General features: G+C 38.7%; 1 protein-coding gene across 3 annotated transcripts in view; it reads left to right on the forward strand.

Annotated features, from left to right (window-relative positions):
* CD2AP (CD2 associated protein) overlaps positions 1-27,555 on the forward strand; it is an 86,255-nt gene that overhangs the window by 39,598 nt on the left and 19,102 nt on the right. For all 3 annotated transcript variants that reach the window (XM_074861439.1, XM_074861438.1, XM_074861437.1), the window contains 7 exons: positions 3,366-3,519; positions 7,229-7,329; positions 11,781-11,901; positions 14,445-14,629; positions 18,687-18,795; positions 22,761-22,852; positions 25,133-25,237. In XM_074861439.1, coding sequence (XP_074717540.1) covers positions 3,366-3,519; positions 7,229-7,329; positions 11,781-11,901; positions 14,445-14,629; positions 18,687-18,795; positions 22,761-22,852; positions 25,133-25,237 — 867 coding nt within the window. The remainder of the gene's footprint in view (positions 1-3,365; positions 3,520-7,228; positions 7,330-11,780; positions 11,902-14,444; positions 14,630-18,686; positions 18,796-22,760; positions 22,853-25,132; positions 25,238-27,555) is intronic.

Below are 27,555 nucleotides of genomic sequence, written 5' to 3' on the forward strand. Positions count from 1 at the left end.
CTGAGAAACCAGTTAACTAGGGAAGTGTTAGTTCCTGGAGCAGCTGGAAGCTTTTGGAGTCTGTATAGCAAAAGATTTATAATTTTAAAAATCCAGAGACAGAACGACTCTAGGCAAGTTTTGTTGAGCAGAACAGCCTTGTCAGTAAGGCAGCTAGAAAGGTGTTTTGGAGGTGGCAAACTTCTCAGCTATAGCCAAATTTAATTCCTTATGGTTTATCAGACGTGCAAGTAACTGACCAAAAAACAACTGTAAGACTGAGAATGACAAAGTCTTTGAAATGTGAAATGTCTCAGATGGGAGGTAGACATGATGCTGTGCTATTCTGGAATATGGGGGGTTTTTTTGACTTGGAAGATAGGCTCTCAGCTGAGCTAAGATCTCCAGGGCAAGAAGTCCCTGTGGGTGAAGGAGAGTAACAGCAGGAGCTGCTCACCTGTTTTCTGGAAAGCCTCTTTATGTACTGTAGATGAGTGGGAGGAAAAATTGGGCTATCTGTAGTCTTCCTTATTCTACTTGCTCTGCTCTTTTGGGTAACAGGAAGTTGCTTTGGACTGTTTAACTTGAGGTTTGTAGTATGTTTGAAAGCATCACTGGATTTCCAGACCTGCTGAGTTTTCCAGCAGGACAGCTGCAGTAAGTAGCCTGGGTTTTAATGTTCCAGACTGGTGAATATGTTTTTTTAATTTTTGACATTTCATCATTGCATGGGTTTTGTTGTCTCTAAAGCTCATGCTTAACAGTTCACACAACATTAGTAAGTGTATATATGTGCATTGTCAATATTGTTTTTGAATATTAAATATTTTATTGCAGCTACAGCTGCAATAACTAGTGGAGTTGTTAACCAGTGGCTACTGATGGTGGGTATAATAATTGTTCTGAAGTCGATCATGAAAAGCGGCAAAGTATTTCTGGGTGTTTGCTTTCCTCGAGACATTGCAATGCTGTGGTGGTGGGAAAGCTGACAGGCTTTGAGGGTCTGGCTAAGCTCACAGGCACATGAAATTCAGTTGGGTTTTCAGAAAGTCTTTATTATAAAGTTTTCTATCAAGTTATTGAAGAAATGAAGTTGCTCTGAGACTGAAGGAAATTCTTTTATGAAGTTGCTTAAACAATAAGAAGCAAAAGACAGGATAGAGGAGAGTCGGCAGTGGGATCCCCCAGGAGCTGGTTGTGGTACTGGCTTTGTTCAGCATCTCTGGTCATCTGGAGAGGGCATTTAACAGCCAACACTTCCATTTTGTGAGTGCTATAAAACTCTTACGTAGTATGATGCCACACTGATGGCAAGGAGCTGGGCAGACACAAAGTGTGGCAAATGACCTTGAAGGTAATTGCACAACAAGTAATGTGTTGTGCTGGTTTTGCCTGGGACAAAATTAATTTTCTTCATAGCAGCTGGTACGGGGCTGTGTTTTGGATGTGTGCTGAAAACAGTGTTGATAATACAGGGATGTTTTAGTTATTGCTGAGCAGTGCTTACACAGAGTCAAGGCCTTTTCTGCTTCTCACCCCATCCCACCAGGGAGGAGGCTGGAGGTGCACAAGGTGTTGGGAGGGGACACAGCTGGGACAGCTGACCCCAACTGAAACAAAGGGATATCCCATACTGTATGATGTCATGATCAGCATATAAAGCAGGGGGATGTTTGGAGTGATGGTGTTTGTCTTCCCAAGTAACCATTATGTGAGATGGAGGTGACTGAGCATCTGCCTGCAGATGGAAAGTGGTGAATGAATTCCTTGTATGCTCTGCTTGCGTGCGTGGCTTTTGCTTTACCTATTAAACTGTCTTTCTCTCAACACACGAGTTTTCTCATTTTTTACTCTTCCTTCCATCCCAGTGTGGGGAGTGAGTGGCTGTGTGGTGCTTAGTTGCTGGCTGGTGTTAAACCACAACGTGTGTATAAGAATAGTTAATCCATACTATGCCTACATGGAACTGCCAGTTGAGAGTTGAGCATCAGCTCATGAATATCTGGTAGTGCTGCTTTCAGTTCTCTGAACTGCTCAGCTCTGGGTGCAGTGACAGCCCAAAACACCAGCAGGATGCCAGGTGTCATCAGGTCTACTGAGACCAGGATGGGGACAGGTGGGTAGATGTTTAAGTGGATGGACAGCTGCCTGGTGAGATGGGGGCTGACAAGCTCTTCAGTTGAGAGGATAAAGCGAAGGGGTGATATGATCAAGGTTTACACAGCTGTGGAGGTAGTGATAAACTAAATGCAGTGGTGGGGAGCACACACTGGGACCAGTGAGGTGTCAGCTTAAAGCAAATGAGAGAGAGGAGCTTCTTTATGTAGCAGAGAGTGACTGTCTGTGTCTGTCCCCACGGAAGCTGTGGAGGCAGACAGGACCATGGGTGCAGAAAGGGATTAGACAGCTTCATCAGCAGATGTGAAAGGGAGAGAGGAAGGGATGTATCTCCCTAATGAAACCCTTACGGGTGCTCTGGGAATGTGGGAGGATCTGGGTTGCAGGCTAGCTCTCTAAAGAGCGCCTGGGATTGTGGCTGCTGGGAGCTGTGTTCTGCACTAGATGGATCATTGATCTGACTTAATGGGTTTCTTCTTGTGCAAAGGGATGATTTCCTTCTTTCAGAGTATCTCTTCTCCAGTGGAATCTCATTTAATGAGCTGATGCAGTAGAGTAACTGCTGCGTATGTGTGTGGCCTTTTCTGTTAAGAACTGATGCTTCCTTGTTTATTGGTTTCTTAGTCTTGGCACATTCAATTCCAATCCTAACACCTTAATTTAGGAAGACAGGAAGGTGGGAGACAATTATTAGAAAAATTATGTCTGTGTTACTTTCCTTCTACACCTTTCCTCATGCTTCCTCCCACTCTATTTCTTGTACCTCTTTTCCACTTGTGTCTTTCAGCAGTGTGATTGCATCTTGTCTGTAAACAAGCTTTGAGCTTTGAGGCAGAGATGATCACCTAATACAGTTTTATATAATGAAATACTTTATTTAGTGCCCTACCTTTTGGGTCTGTCATTGAAGTAATATTAATATTTTTAAAAATTTTTTCAAATATGAGCTGTGACTTAGTTGTAACATGGGATTTCTTGGGCTCAAAGCTACTTTTCTTAGGGTCGGAGTAGATGGCTAAAATATTGCCCTCGTTTCTGAACTTTCTCAGCTTACCTGTTTACTGACATGATTGTATGAAAGGGTAAAGTTTACTAAGGCCTTTAGTGTGTTTAGTTGCAGGATGCCATGAATTTTGAGTATAATACATCATTACACACCAAATGGTAAGTACCTGAAATCTGTTGGTCTATATGGAGCACCTGTCTTGAAACACTGACCTCTTGGGTGATTTAAATGGCCTCTCAGTCTTTTAAATCTCTTGTTTCAGGAAGTTAAGAAGGATGTAGAGCCCAAGGATGATGCTGTACCAGTCAGGAGGGAGAAATCTGGCAATGTAGCCAGTCTTGTGCAGCGTATAAGCAGCTATGGGCTTCCAGCAGGAGGATTTCAGCCTCATCCCCCATCCAAAAGCTTCAAGAAGAGTATGTAGTCTTTCCAATTCTTTCAATTATGTAAGCTGCTGACGTGCATTTTTTTAAATAAATATGAATTATTTAATGTTTGCCTTAGTTTTAAGGTTGTATGGAAAACTAGAGACATAGGAGGAAGAACTTTAATTCTAAGCCAAATTCTGCTCCTGGATGCATGGGCAGAAAGCTTATATGTAGTTCTTAACAGCAGCAATAGGGTTGAATTTTCCTGGGAACAGGATTTAGACCCTTTCCAGGTTGCACAGAGATGCTCTGTTACTTCATGTGAGCTCTGCCTGTATTATCAGGTACCTGCATGAGAAGTGCAGGCCTGTTCATGATGATAAAAAAATCTTCCTGTGGTTATTTCTTTTAAGCATAAACATTTTGCTGCTAATTTAGGGCTTTGTTACAAGGAAACACTCTGTAGTTCAGGTTCCTTTTGTTTGGTAGGCTTGCTTCTAGTGTGAAATAAGGTGGAGTTGGTGATGTCTAAGACAAGTAGTGGTCTTCCTTTGATAGTAACTGCAACCCCCAGGATGGACAGGAGCACAGACTTGGTGCCTCCATATCTGTGGTTTCTGTATTTTAATGCCAGTATTTAAATCAAGGTGACTGAAACTTAGAACAGAAGACTTAACACTCCCTGCATCCAGAAAACTGACTTGTGATTTGTGTTTGGACACCTCAATCTTATGAGACATTGCTCTGAATTACTCTGGCTTCTCTTATAAGGGATTTCAAGCGTTTATGATTTAAGCTTGCTTTTTTTTAAAAGAAAGACTTCAGAACTTACTGTTTCTGCTTTGAGTTTTTGCCCATAAAAGGAGAAGAGCCACTAGTTGTCTTTTGAAGTCCTGAAATGGGACCACCAGATGTACAAATTTGTTGAAACCTTCTTCTAGTCAATAAAGATGTGACCTTCAAAATCACTTTTTAGTGAATCTGATCTGTATATGCATATTGGCAACAATACATATGTGCCTGTTAGATGTTTGCAGCATCGGGCTTTTGAAAATCCAGCCTGAGAGATTAATGCTGTTCCTAAGCTAATGCAACCAGGCTCTGAAAGGGAATCAACATGATCCTTGTGGGTCCTTCCAACTCGAGATATTTTAGGATTCTTTGATCCTGTGAACATGATCTGATACCAATTCAGGTGTCGGCTGCTCATTCTGGTCTCCCTAACCCTGGAACGATCCCATATTTAGCATCACTTGTCCTCATGCTGGTGGCTGCATGTGTGATTGTGGCCAAGAGTAATAGGTGCAACTTGGTCTCAAACTTTGGAGTGCTCTGGCTACTCTCATCCTCCTAGAAGAAAATGGTGTTCAAGCACCTTCCTTTAAGCACACAACTATTTACTTGGCACACTGGCAATCTCTGTGTTTCTATTTTACTTGTTCTTCCCTCTTCTGGAAGACTGTTTAAACAGCTCGTGCAGATCCTGTTTACTCTGTGCCTGGGCAATCACACACTTCTTTCAAAAGGTTTCCAGTGCCTGGTTGTCTTTCTGTTCCTGATTCTTACTGGTAAAATGAGGTTTACAACGTTAAAAACAAAGTTAAGCTGCTTTAATAGCAAGCTTCCAATGTGTAGTGAGGTAGGTTGTGTCTACCTGGGAAGTCCCTTGTGTTGTTCTCATGTGCAGCTCTTGCTGAATGCAGGTATTTTATATCACGTGGGTAGTAGGCTGCAGGCAGTATTCCTGTCAGTTAGATGGCTGTCCTTATTCAGGAAAAGGAAAATACAGGTGGTATGCTAAATTACAGCAACAAAGGGCTAAATTTGGTTTACCCTGTACAAAACAAATAAAACCTGAAGCCAGACAAGTTGTTTTGGAAAAGGACAGAATTGCTTGGAGGCTGCCAGCCCAGCAGTCCTGCAGCACCATGTGAAGTTTTTGGAGCGGATTGGTTAGCTTCCTGGGTTAATCTAGGGATATTCAGAACTGGAAGGAAGTACTTCCTAAGCTGAGTATTACTGGAAACAGACCTCAGGTGAGAGAGAGTTCTGGATGTGAAATGCATCTGTGGGTTTGCTTTCTCCCCCACTTCCCCATTTAGATAGAATTACAATATGAAAAGGAATGCTCAGATCAGATTTATACTAAATGGCAATGACTTTTTAATTTGCCTTTTTTTGTTATCAATTAATCTCGTACAAAGGAGGAGCCCTGAAAGCGCTGTAGGAGGTAGTAAAGGCCAGTGAACCGTTTATTGCAATTACTGTTAACCTAACAATCCGTCTTGGCTGATGTACGAGTTTCAGTGGAGTTAAAAGAAGGGTTTATTGTGTGGGCAATTACATGTTATTAGAAATAACCCACAGAGCTTCATACTTCTGGTTTATTTGTTTCCTGCCCCTTTTAAGCTCTTTAGAGCACAGACCATATTACAGCATGTAGAAAATTCTTGATTTGGTGAGCACTCTCTCAGAAATTTTGGATGTTGAATATTGCTCAGATGCTTGGTGTGTTTTGGACTGAGGATGCTGGGTGTGGCTGTCTTCTAAATGTCTGACTTTGGACTCGAATGCTGCTGTAGTAAGACAAGGATCAATCTTGGAGGCAGTATCTGTGTTTTGAAATGCTTTCACCCAGCTAATCTTAATTGCTAATTGTTAATTGAGTATGGAAGGAGAGCAAAGTATAAGAGAGTATGGAAATTATGCAGCTCCTACTATCTTAAGCTTTATCACTTCAAGCTTTTGCTTTTTCAAGCATATTTTCACTTAAACTGTGGCAAATTGTTTTTGTGGAGGATAGGGAGCATGTGTGGGTCAGCTCAGGATGGCAGTTGCCTTTGAAAGTGTGCCGGCTGCTCTCTTGTGGAAAAGGTCTGAAGTCATGGCCTCTTGTTTGAAAGAGAGATACCTAAACTCTCTGGGTTCAGCAGTAGCATCACTCCAGGATACGTGCAGAGAAATTGGGCAATTGTAGGGGTTGTTGGAAGCCACTTCAATGCTCTCTCCTCTCGGGATGTCATTCTGTCTTTTTAATGCCTGCAAAGCTTTAATGATATGTAACAAACATCTAAATACTGCAGTTTATTTTAATTTTGCCTTTGTCAAACACTGCTAATTGAAGTTTAGGTTTAATCTCTGAACTCCATACTGGCACTGAGAAAAGGAAGGGTTTTTTGCATTCACAGATAAAAATGAGTTTGGATTTTGAAATATGAGCTGAGAAAACGTTAGCATTACCTCAGACTTGTAGTTAGCAAGGTCTTAGAGGTCAGAAAGGCTATCAGCACTTCAGTGTTGCCCAGAACAAAACATGTGTTACTTCTTTCAGGATTGCTTACAGACCGAAGGCTCAAAGTTGCCCATTTTCTTTCAAGCAGGTGCTAACACTGCAACTGGCAGCAGTTGTCACTCCTGCAGATTTTGGTCAAGAAATAGCATGAAAAAATCACTGTAGTGGGGGTTTATCTGACTTGCTTGTGTCAACCTGTTTTTTATAGCCTGTCGGTAATTGGTAGTGTAGTGTTTATATGTTTGTAATCAGCTGTCTGTGAAACTCAATGGTTTTCAGGCTCTAAGATACAGCTTGCTAGCCTGAAGTGACACAAGCGAACTGGAAAACCAGCAGCAAAAGCTATGTAGCTTTTTGGCATGGTTCATGGGTCTTATGGTCAGATTTGATCCTCAGGAGCTGAGTGTAGGAAAAACTAGTTTTCCTTTGCAAGCGTTCTTACTTTTGCCATTTCCCTTGAATCAGGGTCCAAGAAGCGGCAGTGCAAAGTGCTCTTCGAATACGTCCCGCAGAATGAGGATGAGCTGGAACTCAAGCTGGGGGATGTGATCGACATCAGTGAAGAGGTAAGCTGTTTTACAGAGCTGATCGTCTCTTTATGTGATGAAAAGTCAAATTGTTTTTTTGGCCTATTACTTGAATTACAAGGATGTTGGAAAAATAGCATGGGAAGTAGTGTTTTTGAAGCTAAAGCTAATGGTTTAGGAGTTCTTTGTCTCAGGATCTAATCGTAAATCAATGAATGCTAGATATTTAGGGGAAGTATTTGATCATCGCAGCAGTAAATTATGATCTGTTACACAGATTCCTTTTTTTGAAAGACTTTTAACAGTTCTTTGGCCCTGTCTGTGATCCTTGTTTTTAGGCTGCTTATGCTAAAACTGTTTGACCAGTTGTCTTAAGTTGACATAGTCTAACTTGGTTTAGGTGAAAAATGATATTTGACCTGATTTTCTGGGTCCATGCTTTCTTGCAAACTCCTTGAAGCTTTGAACTAATTATAACAGTATTCAACACAGAAGCCTGTATGTGTTGTACAATATACGTCAACCTACTTGCACAAAAATACGGAGCATACAAATACACTCGACAACATGTTATTATTTCTATTGGCTTCCTTTCCCAATGGGTAAGAAATACAGTTAAAGATATGTCTTGATATTCAGACTTTGGCAATGGTCTGATGTATTTGAGTGGGGGTTTCTTACCTTTTCCTACCTATGGGCTTCTTTGGTATCTATTCCCTTCAATAGAAACTTGTGTTGGGGGAGGCTTGAATATGTGGGAAGAGTGTCTCTTTTAAGAGTGAAATCTGTCAGGGAACCTGTGGAAAAGACCAGATTGATCATGGAAGGAACCTTTTTAGAACTAGGTGGTAAACTTCTGCACAGCATGCTCTCACCTGCTGGTGCTGCCTCTTCTTACTACCTCCCTGAGCGTCTGAGGAAGAATACTGAACCTTTCTTTCTAGCCATGTGTCTGGTGGTGCTTTTTAAGTAGCTTATGAGTTTGTGTTTTTCATAGGCATGAAAAAGAAAAGAGTACTAACTCTCCAGGATCCCAACAGTTGCCAGGAAGGACTTTTCCATTCTCCTAGCAAGGAAAAAGTTACGCTTTTAGATGCATTTGCGCTAATGGCTTGTAAAATTTGTTCTCTTCAAATAAACAGAGCAAGTGACTTGTAAAACCTGCTCACGAAAATTAGTTTCATAAACACCATTGTGTATGGATATTTTGTAAAGGAGTGCTCCTGGACAGCCTCACTAGCTTAACTTGTGGATAGCACTTGTACACAGCAGTCATGACTTTGAATGGTCCAACATAAGCATTTACAAGAGATAGCATGTGTAGTAAACTATTGCGGAAGCTGCTGTTTCAGGTCACACATGTCAGCATCTGGAACTATTTTGGGAGAGGTGTTTGGTGTGATGTTTCAGATGACCAAGTAGCCAAACCGAATAAAATGATCAAACCATTTCCTCGTTCCTGGTTTCTTAAGGAAATATGTGTTTTATGGTTTTAATTTTTTTTCGGTCAGTCCCCATGCTTTTTCTTTTCCTAATGATTTGAAAATACATATCTGTAGTACCCAGCCTTGCTACTTCTGAGAAAAACTGTTAATCAAATTTTTAGGCAAATGCTATCAGGTAGAAAAATATTGCGGCTAACTATTAATGCAGAGGTGTTTGCACACTGGTTTTATGATGGTGTAGAATAGACTCGACAGGTGTAGCTAAGGTCTGCTTCACTGATGGACCAGAAATGTGAAGAGTGATAGAGAATACCATCCATGAGTTGTGCAGTGTGCTGGGGTAACTTGTCTTAGGTAACTTGTCTTTGCTACTGTGAGATGATTTGCTTCCATTTATATATAAAAGGTACTATTTATATATATATGTGCAGATAACTGTTACTTCAAGGAAAGATCATTTGATCACTTTTTTTTTAATGGGGAAAAATAAGGTAGAATCAGCTTCATAAGAGGATCAGTTTTGCCAGTTACCTGAGAACAATTCAGTATTTAGCCTTTGCAATTGCTTTCATAAGTTGAGTAGTTATGACTGACACTGCCGATCGTGAAATCAAAGGTGGAGGCAGATGGGTTCAGAAATAAATGGCTAATATTGAAGAGAGCAGGCTACAAGGACCAGAAGTAGCATGTAGGGAAGAAGGCCCTTGTGCTATGTGCTGGCTGAATCTGCAGGGTTTTTTGTTTACAGAACATGGGGGTTTTGCATGCAAAATAGATACACGTAGTGCATGTGATAACTATCACTGCTGTAAAACTTTTGTTTCTCCTTTATAACTTTGCACCACTCCTGTCAGGCACAGCATTAAATAGCAGATTTATTTTTGTAGTATTATATTAGTAATATTTGCGTACTGTGTTATCAAGCATAATTGAAATTCATATGACCCCATTAGTGGAGTTTTTATTAAAAAATATCAGATTGGCAAAACTGCTTGTTTCAGCCTTTCTTTTCCCTCCTTTGTTTAGAAGTCTTGAGTTTTCATTATCTTATAGAAATAAGTTGATGGTATTTACACTCTAAAAAAGTACTGCTGTGTGTACTAGAGCTGTTACTCCCTCTTGTGGAAATTGTATCATGTAATAGGATTTTGAAATGGGAGATAAGAGTTGTAAAATTGCTAGTGCACAGAGATGCATAGATGCTCTCCTCCAAAGTCTGTAGAACTTTTTTTAGCCTGTGTTTTAACCTGTTTTTTAATGTTGATTTAAGATACCCTTTTTGGTAATATAGTTTGTATATAGTCAGGTTTTTTTAAAGACAATGTGGTGAGGCATCTGAAGCAAGTACACTAAAGAAATTTTTGTTTTATTCCTGACTGTCTCTGACCTGGTATCGCTTTGCTTTGCAAGTCTGTAAAGTGCTTTGCTGACCGTATTTCTTGGCAGAAGAATAAATGGATGCTGGAGTTGCTTTCTGTATCATAAGCACTAAAAGTCCCTTTCTCATGGCTCTTGGGTGTAGTATTGATGAGTCAAGACATTTGAATTTTAATTTTCTGTAATGTATTATGTAAAGCACAAGGAGCCAGAGCCTGGTCAGCACTTGTCAGTAATCTATGCTTAAAATTTGTTTCAGAGGACTGGACTCTGAATTTGAACCATCCACAGCAAAGCTATATTTTAGCACCATGATGTCTTTAAAAATAACAGTGCTTTTTTCATTGCCTCTCTCTGTAGCTGCCAGGTTTTGCATACGTTCTGCTTGCCTGGAGGTAGGCTAGCATTTAAAAACTATGCCCATGTGTCAGGCATAGTGACCTACAAAACAAGGCTAAAAAAAGAGAATGTAAACAACTGTGGGGTTTTTTTTTTTCCCCTGTTGCTTTTCTTTCTTATCTAAAAACAGCTTTGCAGCCCCAAAACAGAGTAATTGAAATAAAACATTTTGAAAATTTATCTTAATTATAGTTTTTACGTAGTGCTCATTAGGCAATTCGGTTTAAGACATTTTGAAAACTGTTCATAAATTTGAAGAGCACAATTCTTGGTCTTCTGGCATTGTTTTACACTGTCCCCTATGCATCCCCAGCTTTTGCTTGTTGTGCTTTGGACCATGGGGTATTCGTGATAAATGTTCCATTAAATATTTGGGTATTGCAGTGTAAATGACACACCAGGAGTCCAAGCACATAACAGAGCATTAGAGTCATTATGTTTCCTAATCCCTGAACAGTTTTATTTCCAGTGCAAAAGTGAGTTGTTTTGTGAATAGCAAAGCCAACAGATTTTGGCATCCAACAGACTTCTATCCTTCGGACTGCTGTGTGCCACCACAAAATCCTCGTGTGTTTCTGCCGCCTTCATCGGCTGGCCAGCTCTGATGGGAAAGCATCCTTTACCTTCTGACACATGGGGAGCTGGGTGTATGCTGTTCAGCCAGATTGCCTCCAGCTTGGAAGAATGGACAGCTTAGTTTTCCATTACTCTGTGACATACTTAAGGACTTTCCTCTGTTCTACCCAACACTATCTGTAGAAATTTTATATTTGAAACTTGTCGTCTGATGAAAACTGTTCGAAGCTGTTCAATGGATACAAGGCCAGTGGGAATGGGACTGGTGGAAGCTGGACAAGACAGAGGAAAAGACAGATGATGGCAAGAATACATCAAAATTCCCTTAGAAAGTCAGGCTAAAAGTTGCATCTATTTCATAAACAGTTTAATGCTTTCTTCTTCTGTTGGATGTGTAATGCCTGTTACTCTGTTTTATCTTGAGAAAGTTGATAAACATTTTGCTGCTTTTCTGGATTAATTGGCATGGGGCTAGTCTCAGTTTCAGGATCATTTCTGTAGTGATAGAACTGAGAGTAAATTATTTTCATGCTGCTCTTTTTGTCTACTGTTTCTACATCTTTGGTAGGTTTCCTTAAAGAGAAATCATGTTCATTTGAACTTTGTTTGTAGAGTTTTATAAGTGTAGTGTGGATGGAATTGATAGTGATTTCCTTTTGCTTTATTGGTAATGTGCAAAATATTTCTATACAGGTAGAAGAAGGCTGGTGGAGTGGAACACTAAATGGCAAAGTGGGGTTGTTTCCTTCAAACTTTGTGAAAGAATTGGAATTGACGGATGATGGAGAAACACAGGATGCTCTGGATGACACAGGTGGCATTCTGCTTGTTGTAAACCCATTGCAAAGTCATTTTTAGATCTCATGTGTAATTTTGAGTATTATGGTTGTAGTACAACAAAAGTTGTAAAGAAGTCAAGCTTCCTAAGAATGGTATTTAATTCTAAAAAATATTGATGCTGAGTATGAAGGTACCTGTTCGTCCAATACATTTCTAATAAAATTGAAGTCAAGGTCTTGAACTTGCAAATGTATATCACAGAATCATCTAGGTTGGAAAAGACCCTGAAGATCATCCAGTCCAACCATTGACCTAACACTGACAGTTACTCTGCATTTTATCCCTGGAAAGTGTTTCATATTCAAAATTTGGGTTTTTTTACTATTGGATATAATATTGCTCTTCCATTTAACAGCTTTTTTTCAGTCTTACTCACAGACATGAGTTCTCTAACATGGAAAACCTAAGTGTTTAACCACGTCAGTTGAGATGTAAAACTTGAATCAAAACAGTGTAGAGAGCATCAGGTTAAAATGAATCCTGGGAAGGGGGCCCCAGTTCTTTATTATGTTTTAATCTAACAATAAAGTATTTTTAAGGCAGTGTTTACATTTAGCCATTCCTTTGTGGCTATGACTGTAAAGCTTGGGCAGAAGCAGACGGTCTGTGGCTGAACAGTAGTTCAGTGCTGGGTGGTGCCAGGCAGGTGCCTGCTTTAACAGGCAGTTACTTTCCTTTAACACTGCGCTCTAGAGGCATTCTGTCTATGAAGACCTGTTTGAAGGCTGGGAACTTGAGATATGATACAGCTGGAGTTGCAATATTCTTTAGGAACAACATCTTAATGCAAGTTAATCAATGCTTAAAGACAGATGTGTAATTTTCAAGGGAAAAAGTGATTTTTTTTTTTTTTTTTTTTTTCCCCTCGTAGTAATGTGCAGCCTCATTTACAAGATGTTCAGTATTGATTGTTTCTAACAAGGGTTTGCTCAGAGATAGGAAAGAAATGTCTGGCTTGGATTTTTTTTTTCCGTTAAATTGTGGAAATAACTGCAGTAGCAAAAAACAAAAGTTGTTTGACTTAAGCAGTCCCAAATAGCTCAGTGGCTGTCTCCTTGGAGGTCAAGTTCCCTGAGTTTAATGGGGTCTAGTGAGATGAATTTACAAATGGTTATGTGTTGGTCTTAATTCCTGAATACTGAGATCAGTGGGACTGAATAGTAATTTGAAGTAATTGTATTTTCTGTCAGTAACTAACAATTTACGATTTTCAGCCCCTCACACCCCCAGGGGTTATATTTAATGCTCAGTACTTTCACAGTCAGGATCTCAATTATCTGCTAGTTCTCTCCTCGTTTCATTCACTGAGCTATGTTCTTTCAAACATGCAACCTGGACTTTTCTCATCAATGAAATATTTAGCTATCCTTTTAGGTATCTAAGAGGGATATAACTAAGTGAAGAGAACTTGTTTGAGAAAAGGTGAGAAAATGAATTCAAGAGCTATGTAACTTTGTGGTATTATCAAAACCCCTTAAAGTTATGGTAGAGGGAAGAGGCTTTAATCTTTATGGCAATTCCCAGGCATGCATGTGCTGAAAAGAACTTGACTGAAAAGCTAAAAGATGTAGAGGCTATTTTTAATTTGGTTTATAAAAGCTGTCTGTTTTCACATTAGTATCTCCTGGAATTCTACATGTGGAAATAGTTTGTCCATGAATACTAGTTTGTAGGTTTTAACAGATTTGACTGTAGCTTAAAAAAAAAGAAAAAAAAAAAAAAGAAAAAAAAAGGAAAAAGAAAAAAAAGTCTTAAAAGGTCCTAACACCTAAATTCAGTTCTTCTCTGAGCTACATTTTTTTGGGGGGGATAAATGTTGCCCCTTAAAACTGAAAGATTAAAAGAAACTGAAATACTATGTGATTAATCTCAAACAGTTATATCTGATTTTGAATGCTTAACTAATTAAAAATATTTTTTAAGTATTATCAGGTTAAAAAGCTATTTAAATAAATTTGCAAGAAACTCTTTTCAGGTATTTTTGGTAGTTCATTTGGAGCAATAGGAAAAACTCACTTCGGTGCCTTGAGAGGCATCACTCTGCTACTGAAACACTTTTTTTTTCTTGTGGCTGTTGAAACATGGTAGGACTCATTATGGACCTTTATTGATTATTGCTTTCAGCAAGTATAGCTGTGCAAATGACAAGCTTTTAAATGTTGGACTGAAAACATGTCTTCAGAGAATTCATAAGCAATGTTTTGTAAAACTAATGGAAAACATTGGCATGAACAGACTGTGGAGCCTGCATGATAATTGAAATACTAAGAAATATTAATGATCTAATGACTTGGTTGCCAGAGTATTAATCATGCAATGCTGATCTTATTTTGAACAGTCTTAGGTTAAATGCACAACCAGGACAAATGTGAGGTATTACAGCTACAATAACGTTCATAGAAGAGCTGTGTAGCAAGAGCAGTGCACACAGTTGTTACCTCCACTTTTTTTCCCAGAAGAGCAAATAAATAATTTCGGATATTAAGCCACCATTTTCTTTATCTTTTTCACTTTCAGAGTCTGTTTTCAGTGGTCCTACCTCACCTGTGGCCTCTCCAGGAAATGGGAGTGAACCTGGATCTGGACCAGCACAGCCAAAGAAAATCCGAGGTGTTGGGTTTGGAGATATCTTTAAAGAAGGCTCAGTGAAACTTAAGACAAGATTATCCAGTAATGAATCAGAAGATAAGAAGCAAGATAAGGTTTGTAGCAGTTCATATTGTTATTTTTGGGTTTCCTGTAAAAATAATTTTGAAAATGTGGAATCTGAAGACGTAGTATCTTGCAGATGCTGAACACACTGGTCATTTTAAGCTTTGTCAATATTGTTCCGTAATCAGACCACAGTCATCTCATAGGGCTCTTGCCTGTAAAACATAACAAACCTTCTCAAACTTCTTTCGTAATAAGTTATATTTCACATTGATTCTGAAAGGACTATTCAAATGTTTTGGTATTTAAACATTAGAGAGAGACAACCAAGCTGATATAAAAATTATCATTTCAAAGCCATGTGGCGTAAGACATAGTAACTTCTCAAACACATCTACAGTACAAGGTCCCTTGTTCTCTTTGTAACAGTCTTTTGTATATAGTCTGGGACAAGACTGTTAAGTCTTCCTATACAAGTTAAACTTGGCCTTTAAAACAAGGAATATTTTGAAGTTTCTTTAGTTTTTGGGTTGGTTTTTTTCCAAATTTTGGTGGATGTTGAGGTTGCTGTTCTAGGTGTCAACTGTCATTACCAATGTAAATGTCCTTCAGTGAATGCTGCCAAGCTTTTAGCTTTAGTGGTTTCTTAGGTTAATGAGCTATGTAAACTGCTGATTGTGTAAGCCTGAAAAATACTGTTCTACAATTTTGCATTGTCTTTAATTTTTTTCCCCCCCTTTTTTTATGAGTGAGTGGGAAAAGGAGCACTTTTAGTCTCCATATCGAATTTAAAGCTTGGGAGAGAGCAGGTAATGTGATGATAGTGGAATTGCTTTAGTTTGAGTATTATTTTGGTCTGAACCTGAGAGGGCTCTTACCCCTTGGAAGCACAACAGTGATGCTCACTCCTTTCTCTTGAATTTATTTATTGTTTATACTAAAAGCTTATATATGGATTTTCAGCTTTTGATAAATTAAAGGCAGCTGAGATAATCCAGTGTTGCAGTTTTTACTTGGGTGATCAATTCAAAAAAGCTTTTAAAACCTTTGTCCAATTTCAATATTTGTCTGTAGGTTATAGCAAAACAGCATTAGTGACTGACTGATTTGCTTTCCTCTGTTGCCATGGAAGTAATTGTAATAGTGTAGAGCAAAAGGTGGGATCAGTCCCTGGGAAGAGAGTAGGGACAGAGATATCCGTGAATGTGTTTTCCCTTGGTAGCAGTGCTAAGAGAAAGGCTTATCCACCTATAGATGTGGCACGTGTCCTGTTTGCTTCTGGCCCAGTCAAAACATCAGATGATTCAGAAAATGAAAGCTACAAGTGCATTGTCTTCTGTTCAAGGCTTGGGAAATGTTATCCTCTAAGGAAGATGTTGTTCAGCTTGGAGAAGAGAAGACTTCAGGGAGTCGTCATTGCATCCTTTCAGTATATAGATGGAGAAAGACTGAGGCCTGTAGTGACAGGACAAGGGGCAATGGTTTTAAACTGAGAGAGGGTAGATTTAGATTGGACATAAGGAAGAAATTTTTCATGATGAGGAATGTGAGAGATTGGAGCAGGTTGCCCAGGGAAGTTGTGGATGCCCTGTTATTGGAATCACAGAATCATCTAGGTTGGAAAAGACCTTGAAGATCATCTAGTCCAACCATTAACCTCACACTGACCATTCTCAACTCCACCAGATCCCTCAGCGCTGGGTCAACCCGACTCTTAAACCCCTCCAGGGATGGGGACTCCACCACTGCCCTGGGCAGCCCATTCCAACTCCCAACAACCCCTTCTGGAAAGAAATACTTCCTGATATCCAGTCTAACCTTGCCCTGGTGCAACTTGAGGCCATTACTTCTTGTCCTATCGCTTGTTCCTTGATTCCAGAGACTCATCCCCATCTCTCCGCACCCTCCTTTCAGGTAGTTGTAGAGGGCGATGAGGTCTCCCCTCAGCCTCCTCTTCTCCAGACTGAACAACCCCAGTTCCCTCAGCTGCTTCTCGTAAGACCTGTGCTCCAGACCCTTCACGAGCTTCGTTGCCCTTCTCTGGACATGCTCGAGTAATTCAATGTCCTTTTGTAGTGAGGGGAAGTGTTCAAAGTTGGGTCGGACAGGTCTCTGAGCAGCCTGATCTGTTAAAGATGTCCCTGCCCACAGCAGGGGAGCTGGATTAGATGATCACTGAAGGTCCCTTCCAACTCAAACCATTCTATGATTCTATGAAGGCACATTGATTTTTCCTCAGTTCTCTCAAGGCTTTAACCTTTGAAGTAGGAGTCGGTGGGATGACTACACTTCCATGTGAATGCTGTTAGACTAGGGTTTCAGGACCTAGCTTTTAGTTTGCTTTCTTGCCATGAGATTCAAAAGCATGTTTCTCTACTTTCCACCTTGTAACTTAAGAGTATAAAGAGCCTATCTAAAATATGTTCAATTAATATGAAGTCTGATGAGATTTTGAGTTGTGTATAAGCATTAACATATGTTGGCACTCTGGTTAGCTTGTCTGAAAAGGTTGTTTCTCAGCAAGAGGGGAAATGAAGTGAGAAAACAGCTTTGCATAGCTTAAAGACAGTGAAATAAACAGTTGAGTTTAGTGCTTAATATTCTACTTGTGCTTGTTGCCAAAGTCATCCCAAAGGTGGACTGACTTACAGAACAACATGGAGAGCCCTAGGGAGACAATTCTTATGAAGATCTGGGAAAATGGATGGCTTCTTTGGACTTGTGCTCAACTCCAGAGTGAGTTAGGTGGAAGAATGCTGGAAGAGGATTCTCAGTCTTTAAGCCAGTAAGGAAAAAAGGTGTCATCAGGAAACTCTAGGGTAGAGAGGGCTTTTTTCTCTTGGGGAATTCAGCAGAGGAAGGCTGAGCACTGACATATCTGAAGTGCTTGAGGGTATATATGCTCCTGCAGGAGGTCGCTTTCAGTTGGTCCCAGTGTCCTGCCTGGGCTCAGGCTATTTATATCCTGTCTGCCTAAACTTCCTCTCACGCATCTAATTGCATCTTATTTTGGAAGGGAGAAATGTAGAGAACTATTTCCGTGTTCAACTTGTTTAATCTCATAGGTGAGTTATTTTAGTGCTTCCTTCATGCAGCATTCTGGAGCGAGTTAAATTGCACATGTACTCCAAGAACATCCCGAGTGACCATGGCTTCCTCCATGGTATGTCAGAGGTACTAAACACCAGCCCACAGGCATCATCTGCTTTTAAGGAGAGTAAATCTAGTTTCTCTGGCAGTAGAAAGTCTACAAAGCTTAACTGTCAGTGAAAATGAACAGAATAACTAAAGGCAATGGGATTTTTCACAACAGTAGTGCTATTAGGGCTGCTCAGGTAAGTACTGACTATAAGATTATATTCTATGTTTGTAGCTCATAGGGCTGTGAAGAAGCGGCTGCAGCTGAAGCTGTCTGAATCTTCCTGGCAGCTCAGTAAGTCTCCTGGGAAGAAAAAAAAAAATATTTGAACAATTATTTTGGTTAGATGTTAACTCTGAAACTTTTTACTACTTGCAATGCCTCTGTGGTTTTTTGGTTCTGGAGAAATCTCCAGTGACATTTACTGTTTTAGTTCTGTTCTGTATGAATCGCTGAGTGAAGAGAATCTGGGATGGGCTTTCACATGCTCTTACATTTGTCTGAGTAGTTAAAAACTGATTGCCTCCTCTGCTGAGGTGGTGTACGGCAACTGAATATTCCTGCTTTATTCCAGTGCAAAATAAGTGTGGTCAGTGAGTTACTTCCAGCAGAGCTGTTATATTACCACTTCTGTTCTGCACTGGAGGAGGCAATTTTCAGGATAATGGAACAGTAACACTTGGAACTGCTGAAATATGATTGCAAAAGTATATCTGGCAATGTCCTGAAATTAGCTTCTAGTTTGAAAGCTAGTGCTGTGTCATGAATCATTAGACAAAATTCTAATTGCAGTGGCTGTAATGCAGTATCTACAGTAAGTTAAGTACTTAATGGGAAAGTTCATTGAATCTCTTGGAGATGGTCATTCGCATAGTCTCAGCTAATGAAAACCTGAGTACGTCCTGTAGCCTAATCAAAAGTATAAGTCAGTGAATTTTTGTTAACAAAGTTCTCTTTTGTTCATATAGCCATCACCTAGCCATCCCCCTGGAACAAAGCTAATCCATTTTTCCAGTACAACAAAACCTGAAAACTCATCAGAAGCAGTAAAATCAGAAGCTGAAAGTAAACCAAAAGGTAAGGCTGATGGAAGTTTACAACTATTACTTGATAGTCCTCTCTAGAGAAGTATTTGGTTGTCACTTTTTTTGGTGTTAAAATCTTAAACTTTTGCATATACTAAGTTACTGTATAGGGTTCTGTACCTTTGAGGAGTTACGCAGATGCAAAAGAGTCTGAATGAGTTTTTGATTGCATTTCTGTGGAAAATGAATCAAAAACATTTGTAGCATTGTCTTTCCAGGACAAAATAAGACTAGGGTATGAAGTTTTATTGCAGCAGCCCCTTTACATTAATTGGCTATGTTGACATGCTCAAACTGACTTTCTGCCTAGCTTTTACTGTTCAGTTGGGATTCTGGAAATCTATTGTTATAGGACAGTCCCCAAACTCAATTTCTGTCCCTGTGCTATAGAGGTGACTCTCTAGGCTCAGGATTTACTGTAGAATTGCTAGTGTGTTGTCATAACTGTATGTGAAGTTTCTTGCATCAGAAAGTTGGTGTTTATGTTTTGTTGAAGTCTGTTCCGTAGATAATCTGGTTCCATTGTCATTCTATTTATAACAGCTTATTTAATTTTTCTTTTTTACTATCTCTAAGAATTTATTACTTCATTTAACTACTAAATTGCAGAGTTTTATCTAGAGAGAGATTTTTAACGCAAAACATCTTGTGGGCATGCCAACCCCATATAAAAATTAACTTCAACTATGTGATGTGTAGACAGCTCATTTCCCCTGGTTCCAGAGCAGACTTTTTTGACTTCTGTATTGTAATTTCAAGTATATTTTTGTTTTATGTGGAAATACCTTATTTTGGTGTAAGTGGGTTGTTTTACATGGAATGCATAATTTGCAGAAATTAGAAAACTGCAACAAACAATTGACTTTTTGCCTGTGTTCAGGAGTTGTGTAATCTATCACCACAGGGCACTTGAAATGGCAGGTTTGTCAGAGCCCCAGTCTATCTGTAGCTATAGCAGTATAGAGGGCATCCATGGCATTTTAGCCCTGTTTTGGCTTTGGTGAATTGAACAGCTATAAACAGCAAAACCATCTGTACAAACAGTTGATGACTGTCAAGAATTGTTTGATGTAATGTCTTAAGAGCAGTTAATATTTAAGTTTTGCCATTGCAAAGCATATATCAAAAGTTTACATATGATGCATTCGATGGAAGTTGATGCTTACTTTGCGACTTTGAAACCTTTACTAAACATCACAATTGGGATAGTCATGGGATCTTGCTCTTAAACCATTCCAGTGCTATTGTAACAGCTAGCAAGGCCTGAGCATTGTGAAATTTGACTTGTTTAAAACTTTATATAAAAATTAACTGAAGTCTGCCTAAAAAATCTGAACATTCAGTACTGAATGCTCAGAACATTCAGTATTTAGCTCTTTTCATAATTTCAGGTGCATTTATGCTAAAAGCATAGAAATTGGACTAATCTAGTAGCCATTCTGAGTCTGCTGCATCATACATCTGAGTCATACATCAGAGAGGAACTTAAATATGATAGTAATAGATGCCGTAGAACATCAATAGATAATAATACCTATAGACACCATTTAAGAACATCTTATAACCTTTGGAAGAAAGCTTGGTTTTCTTCCTCAGTGTTTTTATTTTAATACAGACCATATTATGGTTTATGTTTATCAATTTCATTTTTGAGAGAGCAAGTTTAAAATAAACTATTCAATATGTTAGCAAATAAACAGATCACTAAAATGTTTAGACTAGTGTGGCTTATTTTGGTGTGGCTCTGCTATTTCTGGGAAGCTTGTTTTGGCCTCTTGTGCAAGTATGTAAAAATATGTTGTTTAAAAAGAAAAAATAAATCACAATTTGACCTCTCTTTGCCCCCATTGTGTTAGAATACATCTGTGATTCCAGCTACTGCACTATTAGTCCCTAGTCTTTGGAAAAGATTCAAGTTTAAACTACCTTTTATTAAAAATATTTTCCGAAGTTCGGATTTACTGTTTTGTAAATACCATCCTAGATTTAAGTGCTGGAAAGTTAAATTGGACTCATTCTTCATCTTAAGTACTGGCAGAGTATCAGGCTCACAAAATAAGGTGCTAAAATGGCAAATTGTATGTACAAACTCTCGGTTTCTCAGGTGGTGTTGACTGCTGGGGTTTACAGCATGGCACATGCGGGGGACTTGGCAGTCTGCAGGGTGCACGGCTCCCAGTCTCCAGCCTCCCTGGCAGCTGGAGCAGAGGGAAAGGTTCCCCTTTCTGGGACGGTTTTGTGTCTGTTGTGGGACTAGGTGTATGTGAGGAGGGGAGAAGTGCTTGGAGGAGGAGGAGAGTAAAGGGGGATTGTGTAGTTCAGCTGTACTGGCCAAATCACCAGGCAGTAAGGAAATCCATGTGTTTTTACAGAATCAGGACATACAGATATGTATTACATTTGTGTTACACTTATTCACTACGAATGAATAAAATCCCCAAATTTGATAGATATTTGTAGTGTACCTGATGAATTTTTTCTTAGTCAGTGTGTGGGGTTTTTTTGCCCCACCCCAGACCTAGATTCATCTCTTTGACAGGGTTCTACTTATGTTTCTCTAATTCTTCACAAACTACTATATAGTAAATCTATAGTTGATCATTTTTGATCACCAGATAAGACTGTAAAATAATGCAGGTTCTTTACCTAGGATTACTCATGTGGTTACATATCTATGTATATCTGTATATATCTCTCTATATATATCTCTTAAGCTTGTCATACCTTTGCATTTTAACGTAGTGTTGGCACTGACCATGGTAGACTTTTATTTAAGGGTGCAATTTGTACATTTTTTTAACTAAAGATTTGTATTTTGATTAAATGAAGTACAACAACAACAAAATAATGCAACTCGCTCATCTATTTTCTTACCATCCAGCAAAAGGCTGTTGTTAAGAGGTTGACTTGCAGATGATCCTAATGAGGACTTGATGTTGTGCTGCTCTCTAATTAGGGCTTCATGTGGCTGCTCACCTGTGTGTGTTGTCAGTGCCAAATACCTGACAGGTATGCAGCACGTTAGAGTCCCTGTTTGCTGCTTTTTCCTTAATGTGTCAAATACAGAAATCCAGCCTTTTTGTCTGCTAAATAATTTTAAATGTGCTGGGGTTGAAAAGAGGTGCAAAAAATGCTTTGCAATTAAGACTTCTATATTAATGTATTTTGGCTTTTCTTCTGTTTTTATTCTAGCGTGGGAAAGGAAAGCAAATCCTCCTGCTTTTTCACCTGAAATCGTTATCGCAATTTTAAATGGATTAGTTATAGAACTGTACCAAATGGAAAGAAAGGAATTATTCTTTCTACTTCTGCAGATGAGGCTGTAACTGTCTGAGTTGATCACTCAGATGAGCTCTGGTTTCAGGTGCTTAGCCAAGGAATTCCTTTGCTTCAATTACTTAATTTCACTGTAGAATTTCAGTAAATGTGCTGCTTGAGTACTTGAAGTTGCTGTAGTTGTGTCAGTATGAAACAGTTGCACGTATTTAATTAGGAATGTAAATTTGAAATTTAGATCAATTTTGAGATCATAAAAATATCATATAAACTAAATATAAAAATTGAAAGTGTTTTTGTATAAAGCAGCTCAAAACTGAATATATAATGCTATGGGGAGGGTTTTAGATAGGCTGTTACAATTTTAACGGAGTAGGCTCCTCTCCTCCCTCTGAAGTGAGAGTACCTGAATTAAATGACTGTTGTGGATAAAAATGTTTTAGAGCTTAAACTACTGTCTTCACAAAGATTTCTCTCCATCACTCTGTAAATATATAATTTTATTGTGATATGAATGACAGTGAACCTTTGTACAGCAGTCTCAGATGGCTGGTGTAGAAGGGAAATATAACTATAGCGTTAATTTCTGAGCTCTCTTTTCAGACAGCACAAGTGAGCTGGTGTTATGTAGGTTACTACCCATGGTATGCAAATGTAGTTAATTGTGCTGCTTTGTTTCAGCCAAGGAGTATTGCAGGACACTATTTTCCTATGAAGGTTCAAATGATGAACTCAGCTTTAAAGAAGGCGAGATCATTCAAATCATCAGTAAGGTAAGATGTTCAGTCTGCTTTAACAATTTATATAGCTTTTGTGGATTTTGTACAGGTAGGTAATGTGTAAAGTGGGAAAGCAGGAGAGTCTGTTGGAGTGGATATTCCCATAGACCGATTTGCCTGATGTGAGGGTCAACTCTTTGCTTCTACACTTGGTGGAGATAGAGATGTCCTTAAAGATTGTTCCATAGTGGGAAGTCATCTTAGATTCTTCAGAGGCCAGCTGGATCAGTATACACACAGTACCAAAGGCCTTTTTGGTGAGGGAACTGGGAAAGCTTTGCAAATAGCCCTTTTACCTTCAGAACTGGTACTATTTCTCTGGTGATATAACAGACTGATCTAGAGGTGGTGGTTGGGAAGTATTATTGTGTCAAAAGGTGAGAAGTTAAGTTCTGTACATAACTGGTTTTGATCCAGTTATGGTGGAAAAAAACTGAGGAAATGTTTTCAGTAGGAGAATGAAGTGCAGGTGTTAGAGACACTTGGTATTTCAGAATAACCATAGAGAAGTTAATGATACTGTCTGGCTATTTAGAGAAATACGATTATTTAGGTGACTATTTGTGTTAAATATTGAAAACACCTTTTTGAAAGGTTAGCTTGTTAGAGATGGTTTTTAACAAGAAATGAACTTACCCATACTTCATTTTCCTGCAGTACTCTGCAGTCTCTTGTTAGTTGCTGTTTACATGCTGCTATAATAAGGAATAATGACTTGGCTAAAAAAAGTGGACAGTTTCTTTTTTGTTGCTTTCAGCTTTCATGCAGTTGGAGAAGAAAAGTAACACTGTTTCTTTAGGAGGATTTTAAGTTTGGGAAAAGATGGCCACTTTTCTTAACAGGAAAATTGATATTATCAGTAGTGGAAAAGAATAGTTATGGAAGGCCTATTTTTAAACATGACAGCCCTTGCCCCAAGGGAGTATCTTCACCATATCTCTTGCCTCTCTGTCCTTTTTAAACTGATTTACCCAAAGCATACCCTGGTTCAAAATGGAGTGAAGAAGAATTATCCAGAGCAGAGCTCTCCCTCCAAAAACATCTGAAGTCTGAGTATATTAATTTAACTGTCATGTGGCTGACTCAGTCCAGGGTTTTGATCTCGTTGGTGTTAAGATATTTTCTTCTAGCACATTCACTTTGTGTAAAGCCTGTCCCCCTCAGACTTTTTTTGTGTCTGTTCTGCATGTGATCATTTTCCATGAAGTTGTCTCTGATTTGCTGGCATGCCTCAGCACTGTCTAAATAAAGTTTAGCAATAGATGGCTTATCCCATTCACGACTGCACGCTGTTCAGGAATTGGACTCTACTTAATTGAAAGGGTGATGGAGGGAGAAATGAAAGAAGGCTTCAGCAAACTTTCACTTTCAGGACTAACCACCTATTCATGTCTTCTTCCTACCTCCTTTAGTTTAATGTGGGGTGGGATTTTTTTCTAAAAAAATATTTTATTTAGTATTTTCTCTTCTCTCCTTTACCTGTTCATTGTCTCAGCTGAACTGAGTGCTGAATTGTCCTTCTTGTGGACTGAACTTTGTGATTAACTACTTGATGCTGCTAACAATATCAGCAGTAATCCAATTGGGCTTATATGGAGAAGTGACATCTGCAGTATTTTGGATCTGAGGCACAGAGGAAAGCTGTTATTTATTCTGCTAAAATACTCAGATAATGTCATACTTTCTGTTATGGAGACACTAAGGCCTCAATCCAGTAAGATCATGTAATGGATTTCTGTGCCACTGAATTAGTTGTCCTTTTTTTTTTGCTTATGTCTTCATATGGTTATTTTTTCTCCTCAGTAGGGTATATCCTCTTGCTGCTTCACTTTTCAGACCAGTGGACCTAATTAATCACATCAGAATCACTTTTACTTAGTAGAATTGTGTGTTACTCCAATGACACTTGAAGTATTTACTGAACAAGTTGCCAGTCAAGGAAGTTAAGAATATTGGATATTGTGCATTGCGTCATAACTGGTTTTATGTATTTTCCTTCCGTTTGCAGATCTTATCCTTATACACTTATCATATATATTATGTAATATAATTTCATTCTGCTTTTTAGAAAACAAATAAAAAGTGACCAAACCTGATCTGATCTGTAGCCATTTCCCCTATCTAAGGTGGCCAAAGTATTCCTCTTACAAATGCGATATTTCAGACAAACAATTATTTTATATTGTGGGTAAAAGCAAAAACATTGTTCCAGTAACTGTGTCTCTTTTGGGGAAGAAGTAAATATTGATTGAAATGTCCTGTTGTTTATTTTAGGACACTGGAGAGCCAGGCTGGTGGAAAGGAGAACTCAATGGTAAAGAAGGAGTCTTCCCAGATAATTTCGCTGTTCAAATACAAGAGTCTGATAAAGACTTCCCTGTAAGTTCTTAGGTGTGTTGTTTAGTACCACAAAAGAGTATTGATGAAAATGCAAGGAATAAGACTTCACAGCACATTATGCCGCTTAAAATATTACTACAATTGTGGCAGGTTTTGACTTTATCTTGTATTAGCTATATCAAAGAAGATATGTTTGTGTTTAAATTTCTCAAATATTAAACTGAGGCATGCTTTTCAAGATTAACTATAATTAATGAGGATGGTTAGGTCAGAGAGAAAAGGATACAGTTCTGATAACATGGTGTTATATGTAACTGATTACTGAAAAAACCCCTTACTCTTTTGAAAGGAGATAAGCAGTCAGTCTCTTCCATCAGAGTCCTGTAAGTAACTATAATTGAAAAATGCTCAGTGACCCCTGTGGGACCAGCTGGGATTTTTCCATGTTAAGACTTGCCAGTAGGTTGCAGTGTGTGAAGGATAATCTTTGGGTGGGATCTAGAAATATTTTTTTTTTACTATCTCATGAGCTAACTTGTGGAAATTCATGTTTTCATGTGGTACTCCTTGGTCTTGTAATTTTGGTTCTTATTTTATAAGTTTCTTGTTGAGATTAGTGTGATATTCTGTTCTGACAAGTTTGTATAATGAAGATGGTTGTGTTAATTCACAAATATATGTCATCCCCAGATGGAATAGATTCAGCTCCAGATCAGGACATCTAAATGTTGAAGCATGTATCTCAGCAGAACAGAGTTTGAGTTTCATAGTAATTTAGTGCCATTTGGTCTGGAATTGGAGGCATTCACAGAGGATTGCTAGATACCTGACAGACAGTTACTAACTTCAGTTACCTAACATAGACAGAAAATCTAGTTACTCCAAGTCAGCGTTTGCTTTTCAAATTGATTCTCAGCTTTGCAAGGGTGGCATAAATGCTGTAACATAAAGCTGACTTGATTTGAGGGGTGGGTGGGTAGTATCGCTGTTTTGCTATACAGAATTGTTTTTCCCTATCTCCCTTGAGAGAGGGGGGGAAAAATACTCTTACCATAAACAATGTTTCCTGTGGGCAGACCTTGCTTTGATCCTTTATTCTGCATCGTATACTGTGTCTCAGTACAGGGATTCACCTTGCACTGAGCAGCTTTGAAGTTCAAGGCATTGCATGGCTGATTATTGTAATCAGCTATTTGATATCGACTTAATAAAAACAGAGATCAGAATCATATAATGGCAAGTTGATGCTGAACTGTCAGTGTAAATGTTTTTGATATAGGCAGCAGTGCTGCACAGCTAGATAATGTATTTGCTTTTTTGGGAAAGAAAGAAAATACGGCCTTGTTACTTAAGTTCACTAGTTTTTGTGTTCTTTGAAACTAGAGAAAAAAGCTTAATATGGGTTTTCATGCTTGCTTAATTACATTTCACTTGTCAAAATAAAATCTTTCTGCATTAAGAGCTTATTCAATAGTGGTAGGGGCACAGAAGTGAAATCCATCCATAGCAACTGTTTCAAAAATACCCACTACAAGGCATTTTTGAAAGGGCTATATTAGACTGAGCCCATACAGTTTCAGCAGTGTTTGTATAAAGAACAAGTGTAGGCTTTTGTGATCATTTTATCAGTGAGTTTTCTCCTTCATGCAACCACAAAGACACCTAATGTGGAACATTTTCATGAATCAGATTCTGAGGATGAGGTGGCTTGAGGTGACTAGAGATGTCTGTCCTGAGAGTACTCCTTCAACAGGAGAGAAACTCAAATTCAAGTCTACCAATTAAAGGAAAGTCATGAGTGACTGTGTTTTAAAATAGAGTTATTTTCAATGTACAGACTGTGGCACCATAATACTTTGAGTTTTTAATGGCTAGAGTAGTTTCTCCAGCTTTCCCACTTAAATATATAATGATAAGGAATCTCAGAACGTGTTTCATGTAACTGCATTGTTTACTTTGCAAATGCTGCAAATTATTTTTTTTTCCTTACACTGTTGTAATTTAGAAGTCAATTCATTGAAATAGTTCAGATACTTAATTTAGAACCTTTTTCTTTTTCAGTGAAAGCGACTATTTTTGGTTCAAAAATTTAACTGATTACTCTTTGAAACTTGCATTGTAACAACTAAGATTTGAGTTTTATATACTGAAATTAAAATGGGTGCAATTGGAGCAATTCTTTGGACTAGAAAAGACGTAATCTTTAGTTCTTTGTACCTCTACTGCTTATGCAAGTTGCTGACGCACTGATCTGATTTGAAGAAACCCGCATTTTCTTCCTTTTTGCAACTGGTTATTGGGGAGATATCAGGGGAATTGCTCCAGTTCTATTTTCTGTCTGTGAATTGATTGCCTCT

Source organism: Strix uralensis, chromosome 3 (assembly GCF_047716275.1).
Source record: "Strix uralensis isolate ZFMK-TIS-50842 chromosome 3, bStrUra1, whole genome shotgun sequence".
Classification (NCBI taxonomy): Eukaryota; Metazoa; Chordata; class Aves; order Strigiformes; family Strigidae; genus Strix; species Strix uralensis.